Source organism: Bos indicus x Bos taurus, chromosome 19 (genome assembly GCF_003369695.1).
Source record: "Bos indicus x Bos taurus breed Angus x Brahman F1 hybrid chromosome 19, Bos_hybrid_MaternalHap_v2.0, whole genome shotgun sequence".
Lineage (NCBI taxonomy): Eukaryota > Metazoa > Chordata > Mammalia > Artiodactyla > Bovidae > Bos > Bos indicus x Bos taurus.
In genome coordinates this window covers 14,578,923-14,596,235 of record NC_040094.1, presented here as the reverse complement: position 1 = coordinate 14,596,235, position 17,313 = coordinate 14,578,923, and the positions used below count along the sequence as shown (strand labels likewise).

The following is a 17,313-nucleotide window of genomic DNA, read 5'->3' as shown; positions in this document are numbered from 1 at the left end:
CTCTCCTCAGTGCTCTGTGCTGAACTGAATGGAAAGGAATTCCAAAAAAGAGGGGATATATGTATATGTACAACTGATTCACTGCCACACAGTGGAAACTAACACAATATTGCATAGCAACTATACAACAATAAAAACTTACTTTGAAAAAAAAAAAGCAGTACTCTTCCAGAGAGGTTGTTGAGAACATTCGACGGTCAGCACATGAGAGCACCTGCCCCCCGCAAGGCTTTCAGTTCATGTTTCCTTCATGGTTCCTGAAGTTCATTGACGGGTATTTAGGCAGCTAGTCCTGGTCTCTCTGCCTTGTACCCATAAGTGTTTGATTACATTGCACTCATAATGAAGAAGATGCCTTAATGAAACCTCCTATGGAGGCAAATAGTAATGACTTGATTCCAACACTGCCAGTAGAGTTTCCCATCCGAGAAACAGGGGTATTTGGTGTTAATAAGTTAAATTTCAGAAACTAATGGACTCTGCTAATTGAATTCATCTTTGTTAATTAATAAGGTTCTAGTAAATTGGTTGCTTTCTTGGGTAATGCCCTGCAAAAGAGCAGTAAGACCTAATGATTGCATGTTCACTAGCTCCATCCACCCTGTTCTTTCCTAGACATAGAGGGCTACTGACCAAAGTAATATCTCACACTTTTCTTTGTCTTGAAATGTTATTGTTTAAACCTTTGAAATTATTAACTTGAGAGGGAATGAGGGGGAAAAAAAGCGTGGATTGGGGATGCTATGTTCTCTGGTGAGTTTACACTTTGAGTCTCTTAAGGAGAAACTTGGGAAATCAATCCAGTAACTACTGTTGCAGTGCTGCAGTATAAGGACGCGTTGGTCTTATGTGCCAGTTTCTGCCATGGGTAGCAGCCAAGAAGACGTTTTCCACTTGGGAGATGAAAAAAATACCATTTTTCACCCCAGAAGAGGGTAGCTATTAGTCGGGTTAGTATCGTGGTGGTTCTCAAATTTGTAAGTGGGGTCAAAGTGACAGTTACCCAGAGAATCATTCATTTTCTCCAGACTAAGCTTAGGTAAGGATCGTGTTTTCTAGGCAACTGTCTTCTGGATGCTTGACTGTTTCTCTACCATGTGTTTATCCCCAAAGAGTCATATCTATGAAAGACTGACACATTTTCCCTCCTTCTTTAATGCAGAGAGAATTTCCTAAATTTTTCACGTTCCGAGCAAGGGATAAGGTAAGAACTGATTCTTTTTCCTCTTTTTTTTTTTTTTTTTTAATCTTTGTTTTTTCCTTAAAAGCCCAAGAGTAGTATATCTGTGCCATATGTTCTTACCATCTTCTTTCTCTAATTGAACTTATACTTCCCTTTGTCTTACATATATCTTCGAACTAAACAAAGTTCCCTTCCAAAAGAGTTTGGTTCAGGAAACACTGTAATGTCCTGACCTACCGAAGACACTGATAACTTTCAAAATCATCCATTAGGATAATCCTAATGATGTAATATGAAAGGACTACTATAGTTATTGGATTATTCTCGTCACCCACAGACAGTTCATTTATCAAGGCTTGTTTATGTGCATTTTTCAATTTTAAAATACAGAATTTCAGACCACATTGGTTTCTTCTTATTACTAGCTTATGTTTTTGGCTTTCTCTCTCCATTTACTCTATGGAGATGTACTCTAAACATATCTGGCTTCAGCAAAACATACAGTAAATGTAAATGCAACTTTAAAAAAGAAATATGAATAATTATGCATAGATACAGGATATTCCATAGCCAAATACCTATTTTTCAATATTATATAACATTTGTTTTCCTGTGTCCTTTTTCAGTCTGCCAGAAATGGTAAGAGTATGAGACATGGATCCTGCCCATACGTGTTTTAGATTAGTTGGATAAAACTAAAACACTGGTATGTGAAATAGATAGTAATGTGAATTAGTTTGGTTAATTGTATAAAAAAAAATGAGCTATGAAGGCTTTAAATGCTAGAGGAGTTCTGAGGGACTAGGTGGGGGGTTTTGTTTGTTTTTAATGGAGAGCATCACCAGTTGTAAGAGTATAAATGATGAAAGCTTACAAAGTAAACAGGGCCTCTAGTGCCTAATCTTACGTCAGTTATCGCAGTTGCCTTGTATGTAGCTCTTCTTTCTTCCCCTTTGGTTCCTTGGCACAACATGGCTTATGTTTCTTTTTTAAGCATTTCTTTTATATACAATTTCATAATATAATTTTGTAACTGCCTCTTGTAAGCTGTTCTTTCCTCCAATTCTTGTATTCAGTTTGAGGAAGATCGTATCTATCGTCACCTGGAGCCTGCCCTAGCTTTCCAGTTAGAGCTGAACCGGATGAGAAATTTTGACCTTACTGCCATCCCGTGTGCCAATCACAAGATGCACTTGTATCTTGGGGCAGCCAAGGTGGAAGTGGGCACAGAAGTGACAGACTACAGGTTCTTTGTTCGTGCAATCATCAGGCATTCTGATCTGGTCACCAAGGTGGGTGCTGTACTTTCTTCTCTTTTTTTCTTGGGCAGGGGTGCTATGCCACTCGGCTTGCAGTATGTGAGTTCCCTGACCAGGGATCGAACCTATGCCCACTGTAGTGGAAGCACAGAGTCCTAACCGCTGGGCCACCAGAGAAGACCCTGGGTGCTGTACTTTAATGGAAAGTTATCTCTGAGGGAAGGGACAGAGACACAGCCATGATTCAAAATCAGGTTTTCCTCCTGAATCAAGGCTCTTGTTCTCTTTCATCCTATTGTCCAATATGCACCAGAAGCCTAAGAGTCACTTCTCTCACAGAGGTAAATATTCCGTGCAATTAAGGGCTTTTTTTCCCCTTTCATTTGATTTTTCTTGGAAATGGAAGCATGATAGTACTTGCTTGAGAAAAGGAAAAGCATGCGAACAGAAAAACCACAGGGAAGTTTGGATGATGATAGAGGATAAAATGAAAAGTTAGAGACGACTCCATGGTAAACCTGTCTAAAAGTGGGGATAGTTTCTGTACACAGCTGGTCTGTGACTTGTTCCTGCATCCCATAGCCATAACCTTTCTGCAACTTTTCCTCTCTAAACAGATTTCCTTTCTACGCTGCTCTGTCTGGCAGTTGTGACCCTACTAGGGTTGCAGCTCTGGGGGTGCCCAGGATCTCCACTTATTGTAAGAAAATGGTACCGAACAGGCAGGAGGAAGGGCTGCTGGGAACTCTTTATCTGACCCTTGCTAGCCCCTGCTGCCTGTGGTCTTTGGGTTGACCCCAGGAAGAAAGATAAATAATATCTACATAACAGCCTTATGACTAGTTGGGTTGGCCAAAACCCAAACAAATTTTTTGGCCAACCCTATAAAACATTAATGTTGATGGTGATTTTCTTTCCTGCATAGGAAGCTTCCTTTGAATATCTACAAAATGAAGGGGAGCGGCTCCTCCTGGAAGCCATGGATGAGTTGGAAGTCGCCTTTAACAATACAAATGTCCGGACTGACTGCAACCACATCTTCCTCAACTTTGTTCCTACAGTCATCATGGACCCATCGAAGGTACATTTCTCTGTAGCTTTGCACTCAGCTGCCAACACAGCAGAGAGAGTCATTCTTATTTGTTTGCACTTGGACCTGGAAACAGGTACTTTCTTGGTCAGGTGACTGAACCCTCGATCCTTAAAGTTTACAGAATGCTTCTAGGACTGGGTTTCTGGGATGATATCAAAAATTTGATATAACCATTGAAAGCATACCTCAAAACTGAAGGTGTCTCTTTGTTCTACTATGAAGCTTTACTTCTCCACTACCTGCCTTTGAATTTCTGCTGAAAAGCATGTGATGGTGTCTGACTCCCTTGCTGTAGTGATCTCTGAGTAAATAACCTTTAAACACAGTGATTTAAAATTTTTAAAAGCAATCATAATTTACCATGAGACTTAGCTGTGAGTAGAAATTTCATAATCCTACATTTTAATTTACGTTTTTAACTTATAATTATGTTTAATTTACATTGATACATACATTTTAATGTAATCATTAAATATTAACTCATAGTTTTGTTTGCTTTCATGGATATAGTTTAAAAGTGTATCTAGTCCATTGTATTGCAGGAGATATAAGCCACTAAAAATCTTGTGATATAATTTGTATATAATTAAATACATCCATTTAAGTATAAGGTCTAAAACACTGAAGGTAGTTTGATGTTATCTTGATAGTCACTTATAAGCAGTACAAAAATGTAAAACTTTTTCCTCTTCTTCCATTGGTAACTGGATATTTTACGATATTTACCATGATAGCAGTCCTATTTTGTTTAATTCCCTAGGATTTCTCATCTAGTATAACTAACTTTGCTATTATTGGGGATTTTGGCAAAATTACTGCCTCTTTTTACTGGTCATCTGATGGCCTTTGAGCAGTAATACACCTTCCCAAAGTGTCTAACCTATTTCTCGTTAGTATTTTTCCACAGAGGAAAATTTGGTTGATGTGGAATTCCACACATAACAATGTTTGGTTTGTTCCCCAAGGCTCTATTCTAAAATGCATTCCATATAATTTAAGGAAGGAAAGCAAGGGGACTCTGTACTCTTTTATCCCAGGGGTAGTAAAGACGGGTTGCTCTCTTGTTTCCACTCCCTCTAACCTTTTTATGATATTGTGGAATTTGAATAGGAGAACCAGTATATTTGAATAGGAGACCTCTTTCTCAAGAGCCATTGTAGGCATGGACTTTTGCTTTTTGAACTTAGCGTCTAAGACCCGAGAAATCATTTTCTACTGTTTTTTTCTTCTAGACTCAAACTACTGATTAGTTGCCTTGTCTGCCAGGAAAGCCGAGGTCAGGGCTACTTACTGAGTTTCACAAAGTCTCATCATTCGGTTTAAGCAAAGGTTCTCTTGAGCATCCTGGGATTGATGAAACTAGGAGAGTTAAAACGTGCCCTGGACACTCTATCAGTATATTTGTAGATATGACTTAGCATTCCTCAATGAGTTTTTGCTGTCAGCCTCTCTGTTTCTACTCCAAATGCTCGTATGCCCTAACTCTGTCTTTCTAATCATAGATAGCTGTCAATTTCCTCTATTTAGAAATTGTTGACTTTTGTTCCCTCAAAAAAAAGAATGGATAGATATCTCTTGGTTAACAAGCAAGTGTAGGAATAGAGATGTTAACTCCTTGAAACTCATTTTAACCTGAAATTCTTCGGAGCAGAAATAAACTACAAGAGTGGCACATACTTCCAAAGAGTCACAAGTGAAGGATGGCATGAGATTTTTTAAAAAATTCTCTAAGACATTGAGAAAGCATTTTAGAGAGATACTTCATTTAAGAAAATGTTGTTTTGAGTAGTATGTCTTAGCTGCCTATAGCCATATTGGGAATAAAAAAATTCTTTTTTGCTTTAGTGTGTCAATAAGGAAAAATCACATCTAAGGCCATTTGGTTAAAATAACTCACCAAACCCTAAAAATGAGGGCCACTAAGCTGCCTTGGTACAAAGGTAAGAAAAATGAGGGAGCATTTGCCCCATCTCGTTAAATCCTAGTTGGACTTAGCAGTGACCTAGCTTCAGAGCTCTGTTTAGAGAGAACATTCTAGCACCACCTACAAATTGCCTTTCTTTAATTTGTGCAATTTACCAAGAAACATATATTATAAAGTTTAATAAAATTGTATGGAAAAAAGCTCATGGTGATAATTGCTATGTTGATTTAAGGTCCTGAAAGTGCAATGAAACGTAGTTACCATGCATATAAATGCTACTTAATAGCGGTTTAACTAGAGATTTTATTCTTATTTGGGGCCTTCTCTTAAATCCCATGGCTTCTAATTTTAGATATTGCAGATCTTTGGCATAGAATATGAATACAGTTGGGAAAGAGGAAGGGAGTTGCACAGATTTGGGTGTTGTGAGCCAGAGAAAACCACTCAAATGCCAGGCCAGCATGAAATTGTCCCTGACTTGTTCTAAGCGTAGGGTTGGGGAGAAACTGTGTGTCTTTTTGGAAGGAATACGTGGAGGACACATCTCCAGAAACCAGGGTCTGTTCCCGTTCTCCCTTCCCAAAGATGGGCAGACCTGAGTCAGGTGCTGGTTACAAGGCACTGAATTTTTGTGCTTGGTGATGTGTCTGTGTCAGATTGAGGAATCCGTGCGGAGCATGGTGATGCGCTATGGAAGTCGGCTGTGGAAGCTGCGTGTCCTCCAGGCAGAACTGAAAATCAACATTCGCCTGACACCAACTGGAAAAGCAATTCCCATCCGCCTCTTCCTGACGAACGAGTCTGGCTATTACTTGGACATCAGCCTGTACAAGGAAGTGACTGATTCCAGGACAGCACAGGTACAGTAGTTAAGCAGGCTCCTCAAAATTTTGACTTGGTTCCCCCAGAGAGAAGCCACTTGTCCTTGTTACAGAAAGACCCAAATTCACAAATCCCATTTTTCCACTTAGTGGGGGTTATCCTCGCTCAGCTTAAATGGTTGCATGAACCTGAAACACTTCATTTGCCTCATAAGCAGCGCCTCTGTCATAATCCTGAATGTTTTGAAACCCTTAACCTTTGGTCATGAGTTGGGGAGCCCTAACAGGTGCCAAGTGAACCTGACTCCAGAGTCATTGTGTGATTTAGGGTTCTTGGGCTGCTTGAAGAATTTTGTCTTCTCTGATCTGATTTGTCCTTGTTCCTGTTTTCAGCCTAGTTAGACCACTCAAGGAAGGAAGGAGAATTTCCTTGGCAAGGAAAGGAAGGAGAATTATTGAAGTAGGAAATATCTCAAAGAAAGAAGTTTCAACATAATATAATAATAGCTTGAGCAAGATCAAGCAGAGATTTTATCTTGTTTACCCTTTGTTGCACTTATACACTTTGTCTTGCCTTCAAAGAGTTCAGAGTATCATATATCTATAAAAAAGCAAAGTGGCAAACTTTAACCTATTTTTTCAGGTAGAAGAATTGAGAATGTGAAAATGAAAAGTGACTTTCAAAGTAGATTGGTTCTATGATAACAGAGAATTCCCTTTTAATCTGTTTGATCACCTTAGTTTCTAAATCTTTGGGCCATTGGCTATGGTACAGGATTGAGCTTCGTTCACCATTATTCACATCTTTTTAAGAACTGGGATGTTAATTTTAGGTCTCTGGCCGGAACTTGGCAAGTGCCTTTCTTGTCGTTAAAGGATGAACTTGCTCCTTTGTATCTGTACATAAGATCTCGGTCTATTCTATGTATTGGGTGATGAAGAGATTATGTGTCTCTTGTTTTTATCTACGTCCTTTTAAGTCTGGGAACAGCAGTAAGAAAAGACTTTTTTGCCAGGATTTTGAAGACAAATCTTAAAACTCTGGGCTTGGACAGTTGTCTGAGCGACCTTTCATTTCGTGCTTTGATTCCCACTTAGATGGCCAGCGAAATCTATCCTGTGAGAAGTGAACAGTTAAAACAGAAAGTGCGCGCAAGAGTGCAAGGGGTGAGCAAGAGAAAGAGTATTCAATAATTTTCGCTGCATTTGATGTTTTTCAAGACAGCCTTAAAGACATTTTCAGTCAAAGCTTTCCATGGGCAGTGATGTTTTTAATTAACTTCTACAATGGCTTCAAGGCAGGTCTATTCTTGTGAAAAATAAGATGGCCACTTGAGATTTTAATGTTTTTGATAAATATGTTTGTTCTTCATAACTACTCCCCCTGTCCTTTCTTTTATTAGAAAGCTCTGAGATTTCCCTCATGCTGGCCAGTGGTGACACAGGGGCATGAGAGGCACAAATGCCTTTATTCAGGGTTTAGTAGAAGGAAATGGCAACTCACTCCAGTATTCTTGCCTGGAAAATCCCACGGACAGAGGAATCTCGTAGGCTACAGTCCATGGAGTCTCAAAGAGTCAGACACGACTAAGTGTCTTATGTTTGGCACAAGTATTTGAAAAATAAATGAGCTGCCTTCTGCCTGAGGGAGCTCCCTTCTTACCATGGGTCCTGTGTATTTAGGAAGCCCTGGAGAAAGGGGTCTCCCTCCGGCTCTTCAGTTGAGATCCAGTGGCCACTGGCAAGTGCGAGTGCAAGAGCCCACAGCTGGAGGAGGGAGCTAACAAAAGAAAGCCTCTAGCTCAGTTCTGGCACTCCGAAAGCCTCCTTGATGCTTATCAGCAATTTATTTTTCCCCTTTCTGTGCTCTAGTGCGTCATTACACGAGTCTAAAACAGCATAGGACCATGCGTATCATTCAGTTGTTTGTTCATTAATTTAACATTTATTGACCACTTACGATGTATCAAGCAGTAGGGATACAGAGGTAAAAAGTGATATTTCTTCTCAAGAAATTTACCCATGATGGAAGAAGACAGATAATTAGTTTCTCTGTTGTATGATTTGATTTGTGCCATTAAAAAATAAGTCCATGGTTCTAAGGGAGCAGACTGTATGGGATCAGAGATTTTTTTCCAGGAGAAGCCCTTTTGATGGCCTCTGGTAACAGGTGTGTGATAAATAAAATATGTACATATGTTCATGAATTTGTAAAGTATATACTTTATCAATTTTTAATGACTGTGGCCATGATAGCAGAAAATGGAATTAGGTAACATAGATAGATAACTATCTAATATAATATATCTAATATATCTAATGTGTATCTGTTACAACAGTTATCTATGTTATCTATCATTTGGAGACTTCCAGGGCCATCCATTGTTATCAACCTCTTGTTCAAGAGTAATTTTTCATTCTTTCTGTCAACAAGAAGCAAGGTTGACTGGCTTGAGTTTCATTTTATTTAACTTTCCTTGTATAGTCTTTGTGGTATTAGCTATCCTGAGCACTGATGTCAGGCAGTCAGAGTAGGGAGATTTGAGTAATCCATTACATAAGTCCATTGATTTCCAATGTTCAGTGTAAGAGAGAAATATACATTTCAAAATCATCTTTATTGAGATAGAACTTAGATGTAATAAAAGGCACTCATTTTATGTGTACAGTTTAATTTATCCTCAAATTGTACACACTTGTGACCGCCATCACAGTCATGATAGAGACCACTTGACACCCTCAAAAATTCTCTTGTTCTCCTTTGCAGTCAGGCACCCTCCTCAGCCCTAGCCACCCACCAATCTGCCTTCTAATTCAATAGAGTAATTTGTGCCTGTCCTGGAATATCAGATAAATGAAGTTAGACAATATGTGCTATTTTGTGTCTGGCTCCTTGTGGTAAACGTAGTGTTTTTGAGAATCATCCATGTTGTATGAATCATGGGTATGCTCCTTTTTGTTGCTGAGTAGTGTTCCATTTTATGGATATACCAAAATTTTTATATTCATTAACCTGTTGATGGGCATCTGAAGTTTTATTTTTCAGTTTGGGCTATTGTGAGTAAAGCTGCTGTGAACATTGATTTCCAAATATTTGTGTAGATTTGTTTTCATTTGAGTAAATCTATGAGTACAATTACTGAGGCGTAGTAAGTTTAATTTAACCCCGTTAAATTCCCGCCAGCAGTGAAAGTACCCAGAGAGCTTTCTCCAACCTGCTTTCTCAGTCCACAGGGTTATGTTGCTTGAATGACCAGCTTGACTTTATTCCAGACCTTGCAAAAACTGTACCTGTTGGTCTTGTCTTTCCTAGTAAGACAGGAATGTATTGGGATTGGCCAAAAAGTGTATTTGGATTTTCCATAGGATCTTATGTAAAAACCCAAGCAAACTTTTTGGCCAACCCAGTAGTTTCAAGAACCTATTGCTTTTGCTTTTTTTTTCTCCTCCCCTTATTTTGACTTGGGTTATTTCCTCTAAGTCCAGTTTTTACATACTTACACCCTAGCCTCACTTAAAACTTCAAATCTCTTGGAACATTTCTATTTCTGCCTCCCATATGACTAAGACATTGCTAATTCTACCTCTCACCTGGGGACTTTCATCATTAGCTCTGTGGAAGAGGATTGGGAGCTCGATTCTGTGGGTCTTTAAGCAGTCCACAACAGATTTTGCCCAGAATAGGACCTGATTGACAAGTAAGTAGAACACGTTTGTTCCTTTTGATCTAAAGGGCTAACGATTTACTTACTTGAAATGTACCCAGGATTTAGGAGAATACCTCATCCTCTCCTGGTGCCTATTTAGCAGGCCTGCAAATCTATTCATTAATGGTAGACTTAAGCTTATATATTTTAGGCCCGAAGAGATAGGTGGGTATACACACATACCCTCACTTCCCAGTGTCCATTTGTATTCACTGCACTGGGAATCTATGTTTTATGTATTCATGCATAAAGTGCCTAGCTTAGTGTCATACAAGCCCTGGGCACTCAACAAATATTAATTGAATTGAAATAATGGCATCCCTTATAAATATTCATAAGCAAATAAAACTATCTAAATATATGAAATATGAGGTACTCTTCTAGAAGTATTTGAGTTAAAATGATTAAAAACTGGTGTGATTTTATTATGTGACAAATATAGGTATTGTAGGAGCTATTTACTAGTTGTAGACACAGTATACTGGGAGAAATATATATATATGTGTATTATATTTAATAAAATATATATATTTTTTACTAAAGGCTCTGTCTTATGAGATCAGAAGAATCAGCTAGCTAGATGGATGGGTAAAATCTACTTGTGTCAAATCTTTGAAGCCTTTGTGTAGCTAATTGTACTTACGAAGTGGACTATAAAGTATAGGTGACCCGGTAGAGCCTTGACCTGGCCTTCTATCTTTGAAGATAGAACAGAGTTCTCTTTGGTGCCTAGCTGTTCCTCAACTTAAATACCAGGACTGCTTAGTTGGTTAGTTGACCTTTGTTTCTGAATATGGGATTCAAGTCATTTTGACAGGCAAGCATTATCAGTCTGTCTCTGAAACATGAAATTTACTCTGGTGCTTTCTCGTTGATTTCCACTAATTCAAAAGTGAGAGGAGGAGCGTGTGATTTGTGGTTGGTTACATACCATTTTTTGGAGTTGGTTAATCTGTAGAGGCGAGAGTACCGTGTACTGAATGTTAAGAGGTGTATCTTAGCTATTCAACTCACCAAAAATGTGTTTCAAGAAATAGCATTTGTGGAAAAAAAGTCCCTCTAGGCAACTCATGTGATTTTTTTTTTTCTCTTGTCTTTTAATTTCCCATGCCATCCTCTTTTTCTTGCAGATCATGTTTCAGGCATATGGAGACAAACAGGGACCATTACATGGAATGTTAATCAACACTCCGTACGTGACCAAAGACCTGCTTCAATCCAAGAGGTTCCAGGCACAGTCCTTAGGGACAACATACATATATGACATCCCAGAAATGTTTCGGCAGGTAAAGGTGGCTACCTGGGGGTGCGGGCTCTGACGTGTGCCAGAGAGACAAGATTTTTCCTGAATTTTCATCAGATACAGCTTACACTGAAATAGGACACTTTCAAAAGGCAGGAATTGTCTTGACGCTGTTCTCACTTCTTTGTCTTCTGGGGTTGAGACTGCTAGCTCAGATGGTGGATGGTTCTTTATGAATGAACAGGAAGAATGATGAGGATAGAGGCCTCTGTTGAGTAGAGAAGAGTAAACAGACTACGCACATCTGATGGTAGTTTATGATGACCTCTGTGAGGAGTTACCTTCAGGTGTCTATTTCCAAAGCCTGTATTCAAGTCAAAAAGAGGTTTGAAATTCTGGTTCTCATTTTCCAAAATAACCCAGGTCTCTAACTGATAGCCTAGGTTAATATGATGAGAATCAGTATATAACATATACAAATGGATATAGAGTGCATGGTACACATTTTAAAGTATCAGTTCTTTTGTGGGAGATTTATTACAGTGGAACAAAAACTAGTGTGAGAAAATACGACATTATGAATCTCATCCTCCGTATGAAAATAAATTCCTTTGATCTGTATGGTGAATCATGTCTAGGCTGCAGATTTTTCTTCCATCAATAGAAGGCAAGAAAAGTATATCACCAGCAGAAAATGCAACAGATAAAGAAGAAGGTATCAAAAGAATACTGAATTTGTCCTTAAAAAAAAAATCTATGAATATAGAATTTTCCCAACTCTTCTAGTCAAAAATACCAGCGTTACTACATTTGAATTTTAATAAAGTAATATGTGTGGTCTTAGTAAATAGTCTATTTGTAATTCCTGTATTATTCAGAAATACGAGAGATTTCCATTATGTAGCCATTTGTTTACAAGGTCTCTCTCTCGACACATAGCTGTCTTCATTCAGTATTACTAGTACTGTCAGCCTATAAGTTGAGTGTTGATTCTGTTCCCTAGTGCTGGCGCCATAAACAGAAATCACTTTCCATATAATTTATCCTATAGAATAGACGTAAGCACAGTGATTTGGGCTTGTAGGTATGAATGAATCACCTTGGATTTAAATGCTGCTCTGAGTCAAGCAGAAAAACAACCGAACTAGTTCCCACTTCATGCCGCATTCGTTTTGGTAATATGAAATTTGAAATGGACATCAGAATGGTTTAAAAATGATGTGTGTCTCCGTTCTCTCATATCTGAGCAGACTTGATCTATATATGTACAAACAGTCATCCACCTCTAGTGAGCTAATTCCCACGTATGGACATGTAGCTTTGAAAATATACTAGAGCATGCATCCCCTGAACCTCTAGTAGAAACTCTATCCTTGTGTTCTTGGGTTTGCTTTGTATTAGCTGAGTGTCAGTCAGTTTCCTGGTTATTTTTCTATGGCTAAGTTTCTCTAGGATTTTTCTTCCTTTTTTAAAGAGGTGTTGCTGCTACTTTAGTTTTTAATTTTCCCAGGACATTGTTAGGTCCATTGTGTTTGTTAATGGTCTCCTACTGATTCATGATCCCTCAGTAGTTTAATGTTATTGGCAAAGCATCTGATTTGGGGCATGTAAAAAATGTTATGTGAAAAATAATTACAAGTCTATTTTAATGGAGAATGAGAACTCTAGAATTTGGTGTAACATTTAGATGCTCAGTAGAATGCTTGGAAGAGAAAGAGCAAAACTAAATTGACCATGTTTTAATATTTATTTTGTTCATGTTGAAATGCTGATTGTTACTGATTAGTCAAACTTTTCTCCTCCTCTAGTCCCTGATCAAACTCTGGGAATCTATGTCCTCCCAAGCATTCCTTCCACCGCCCCCTCTGCCTTCAGACATACTGACGTACACTGAGCTCGTGTTGGATGATCAAGGTCAACTGGTTCACATGAACAGGCTTCCAGGAGGAAATGAGGCAAGTCCTGGAGATTCCCCTCCCCACTTTCTTATCTCTGTGCCCACGAATACCAACTTTCCAAGGAGGTGGTCATTAAATAGTATAAATAAGATCTGAGTGGCATAGGCAGCATTGGTAGAAGTAGTCTAGTCTTATTGAAGTAGAAGTTGTAGTCCTATTGGCAGAATTCTTTAGCCAGAGAACACAGACTGGACAGTGAGGACTATCCTTAATTTTTCAGGTGTGATAATAAGATTACATTTTTTTAAACAGTATTACAATTTTGCTTTATAAAAAAGAGTATTGTCTTCTGTTAGAGATGCCTACTAAAATAGTTACCGATGAAATGAGCTAATGTCTAGGAGTTGCTTCAAAAGTATGTAGGGATGTGCGTGTGGGAGTGCAGATGAAACAAGACTGGTCATGAGTTGTTAATTGAAGCTAGGTGATAGAAACACAGGAATAGATTATTTTCTCTATTTTTGTACATGTTTGAGATTCTGAGATTTTTCTATGATAAAAGCCTTGAAATATTTCTGGATGTTTTTTCTTATTTGGATCCTTACTGGTGTATGGTTTTTAGTATGTTTTTCATGCTCAGGTGATTTTATCTAGTGCTGTTGTGAGCATGAGAGATTATTTTCTTCATAAAAGGACTCCATCAGAACCAGGAGTTTAAACATCAAATGAGATAACAGAGAACCTGTGACTCATGTGTTTTTGGCTTTAGATCCCTCTTTCCTCTAGAACACTGTTAATAATGATGTAAAGTCATATTCTGCCCCATGCATTGAGATTCTTCCTGATTCTAACTATGCTTCTAAAGTACAGTTATAACAACAGTGATAACAATAGTAATAAGCCTAAAATGAGATATGTTTTTATTTTAACCTTAGAACTCATCCCTAGATAAAACTGGTCCCTTAGAAGGAGTAATCTCTACCTGAGTGTTCACCATAAACAGACTGGGTAGACCTTTGGAGATAAATGCAATTATTTCCTGTTTTATTCAATATCTTTTTTTTTTTTTCAAAAAATTTTGCTAAACGTACAAGGTGCATGACTATTTATTAAGTATACCAGGGCTGCCAAATTTAAATCGTTTAGTATTAAGATGGATGCGAGCATTGGACCCAATTGGACTTGTAGGAGTTCTAATCTAATGCCTCAACAGTTAGCAGAAGTGAGAGGCTGGGGAGGCAGGATGTATTGAATTTTGACAAGAGTAGGTATATGCGTACTTGTTGGCACACAAAGTTGCAGCAGAGGTGTGTGCCACTGTGCGTAGCATCTGCTTAGTGAAGCCCTCAGCAGAAAGAAAAGCCTCATCGTGCCAGACTTAAATTCTGATTCATTGAACAGTGTCGTCTTCAGGAACGGAAGGCACCCTTGTGAACATGGGACTGAGAGAAAAACGCTCTTAACTAATGTAATTAAAACACAAAATGAGGTTTTTGGCCACGTGGAAGCTAGCCGCAGCACCGTATACAACCTCTTGCCACGATCTTTCTGTCCTGCTTTCTCTCAGCTCTCATTCTGTGTTTGAGCGAGTGGAGACTGGGGGAATAGTGAAGTCCCAGAGGGACAGAGCTCTGTTCTTGCTGAAATTACAAGCACAGAGCTGCCTGGGCATGAACATGTAGTGTTTACTCTGCCAGTATGAATACAAATAGTCTTATTATACGGGACTCTGTACCCAAAGACACCCACCCACACACACACACGCACACACACGAATAAAAAAAAAAATTTAAAGGTTTTTTTAACCCTTTAAAGACGCAACAAACCTTGGTGGAAAAGGGATGTCTTAACGGCACAGGACTATGGCTATGAGCAGTAGACCATGTGTTTTCCTTTGCTCAGTGCTTTAATAATAATTTTGAAATCCAGAAATCTAATCGTATTAAAATTTTTTTCTTTTTGCTTTTCGTCAGTTTTGACTTTCATCTTGTCCTACTCTTTTCCCTCCTCGTTGCCTGTGTTCTTTGTCCTCTTTTCCTTTCCATCGAATGACCGAGTAGGATTGAAGCTGAGCGTTAGCTTGCTGTTTGAGTCCTTGAGCTCTGGAGGGGTGAGCAGTTAGTGACTAATACCCGGCGCGGCTGGTGAAGTCAGTCAGTGGCCAGCGCTAGATTATAGGGCCCCCACATGACAGGAATGAGGTCGGGGTTATTAGTATCAGACTGTTACTGAGAGCTGGGACATACAATGGAGCATGTCCACTGAGAGACTGACCAGTCTGAAGATGGAGTTTCAGCAGTCAGAGCTCAGAGGGACAGCCTTGCCTAAGAGAAGAGCTGGTGGCAGGGGGATGTATTTGCTTGTGCCGAGCCCAGTTTTATCAGGGCAAGCTGACTTTCAGCAATTGCGATTTAATTTTCTTTGGCCAAAGAGACAAGTTTGTCATGAGCCTGGCGCTCTACATATTATCCCAAGAATGATGTGAGGGGAAGGAAAAGAGCTCATGCTGATGAGATCGGGAGCAAATCGGTCCAGTCCCAAAGAGAATGGGCATCTGAACAGAGCCTTGAGGAATAGTTGTATTAAAGACAGGGATTAAAAAAATGACCTGTTAGTGTTCCAAGAGCCAAGGCACGATGTAAAAGCATCAATGCTCCATAGACATTAAATCATCATAATTGGTGTTCTCTAAAGGTGGCGGCTCCACCAGGTCATCATGGTGGGTGGTACTGCATTACCTTGAAGGACTGGAGTTTGGGTTTCAAAGCCAGCCCATGGATATAAGGCGTACAGGTAAAACAAGAGATTCCTGCAGAGTTTCCCCATGAATTGAGATGCTTCTCCCCATAATCAAAGGCAGAAAGCCTGCACTTAGCAGACCATCGGCTAGGTGGGTAGCAGTCTTTCTCCCCTATTTTTTTTTTCCCCAGGACAGTAAATAGGTAAAATGGTGATGGAACCAGAACTTGGAACAATTCAGTTCCATTTAGTTTTAGGGAACTTGTTTGCCATTTGAGGAAGAATATTGGCTGTTTCAGCGGAGATGTGACCTGCATTTCGAACACTGCGGCTGTGTTAAAAGCAAGAGAAAGAGAGCTTTTTTGAGGTGGTGTTAGCTGCTGTCTGTTTTCTATTTTCATAGTTGTCCCTTTCCCATCGAGAGACGTAACTGAAGGAATGCCACCTTATGCATGATGAAAGCTATAGGAGAATACATTTTTCTCATTGTCAGATTTTGAATGGCATTGCGTTTAGTATGAATTTAGAGTAGGAATAAAAAAGATGTAGACCAAATCTGTGAATTGTGTTCCTTGCAAATAGCTCCAAAGATGAGTTGTCTAGGATTTTTTTTTTTTCCTAATAGTTTCAAGTAAAGAAGAAAATTGAGGAAAATGTGATTGCAACATAGACTAAACTGATTTCACGCTCCTGTGATGGGCACTGTATGTAAATACCCAGCCTGGATGAGTGTGTGCTGTTGAACCTGGATACAAAAGAAGTCACCACTTCTCAATTTGGGGGGAATTGTTTTCTTTTTCCTGCCAGTTTGCTAATCTGTTTTGATCATTTGTTGGAAGCTGTAATTGCAGGTGGGAACATTTTGAGTAACAGTTCACAATCCAAGGCAGCTGCTTTTCGCACCAAATCCTGTTATTAAAAGGCTCAGGCTAAGATCAAGCCAATGGCTGATAACCGACTTGACGGAGAACAACTTAACTTTGCCCGGAAGGACAAAGAAAGCACTGGCCTTCTTGAAACTGAGTTCTTACTTATTCTGAAATGTTATTAGCATCCTTTTATTAAATGTCCTTAAACTTCTCTGTGAACTACAGGATGAATCTCCAAAGCAGGCAATGATGAAAGATACGATAGACAGGTACCTTTTATAGCAAAATTAGTGTGGATAGAAATGAGGGCCCTGTTTTCCTTACTGTTTCAGAACACAGGCTTTTTAACAATATGAATCCATCCCTTCCCTCTGATTGCTCCTGTCATAATGAAAAACGGTGATAAGAAGAAGATGCTCTGTCTAGAAGCAGTTATAATAATTAGGTTTAGGATGCGTACTCTGAAAAGGATTGGTAGTTAGAGACTGGAATTCTTGCATGGCACTTCATTATTTCCTTAAACTTTTTTCTGGGGGTTAAGTGTGTTCCAAATTGAATGCAATTTAATGGTCACCTC

The 17,313-nt window shown here is 39.0% G+C and overlaps 1 protein-coding gene across 5 annotated transcripts in view; it reads left to right on the top strand.

The window, feature by feature from the left end:
• ACACA (acetyl-CoA carboxylase alpha) overlaps window positions 1-17,313 on the top strand; it is a 286,691-nt gene that overhangs the window by 184,862 nt on the left and 84,516 nt on the right. For all 5 annotated transcript variants that reach the window (XM_027518132.1, XM_027518130.1, XM_027518129.1 and 2 more), the window contains 6 exons: window positions 1,163-1,204; window positions 2,260-2,475; window positions 3,368-3,523; window positions 6,116-6,319; window positions 11,118-11,273; window positions 13,039-13,185. In XM_027518132.1, the coding sequence (XP_027373933.1) occupies window positions 1,163-1,204; window positions 2,260-2,475; window positions 3,368-3,523; window positions 6,116-6,319; window positions 11,118-11,273; window positions 13,039-13,185 (921 nt within the window). The remainder of the gene's footprint in view (window positions 1-1,162; window positions 1,205-2,259; window positions 2,476-3,367; window positions 3,524-6,115; window positions 6,320-11,117; window positions 11,274-13,038; window positions 13,186-17,313) is intronic.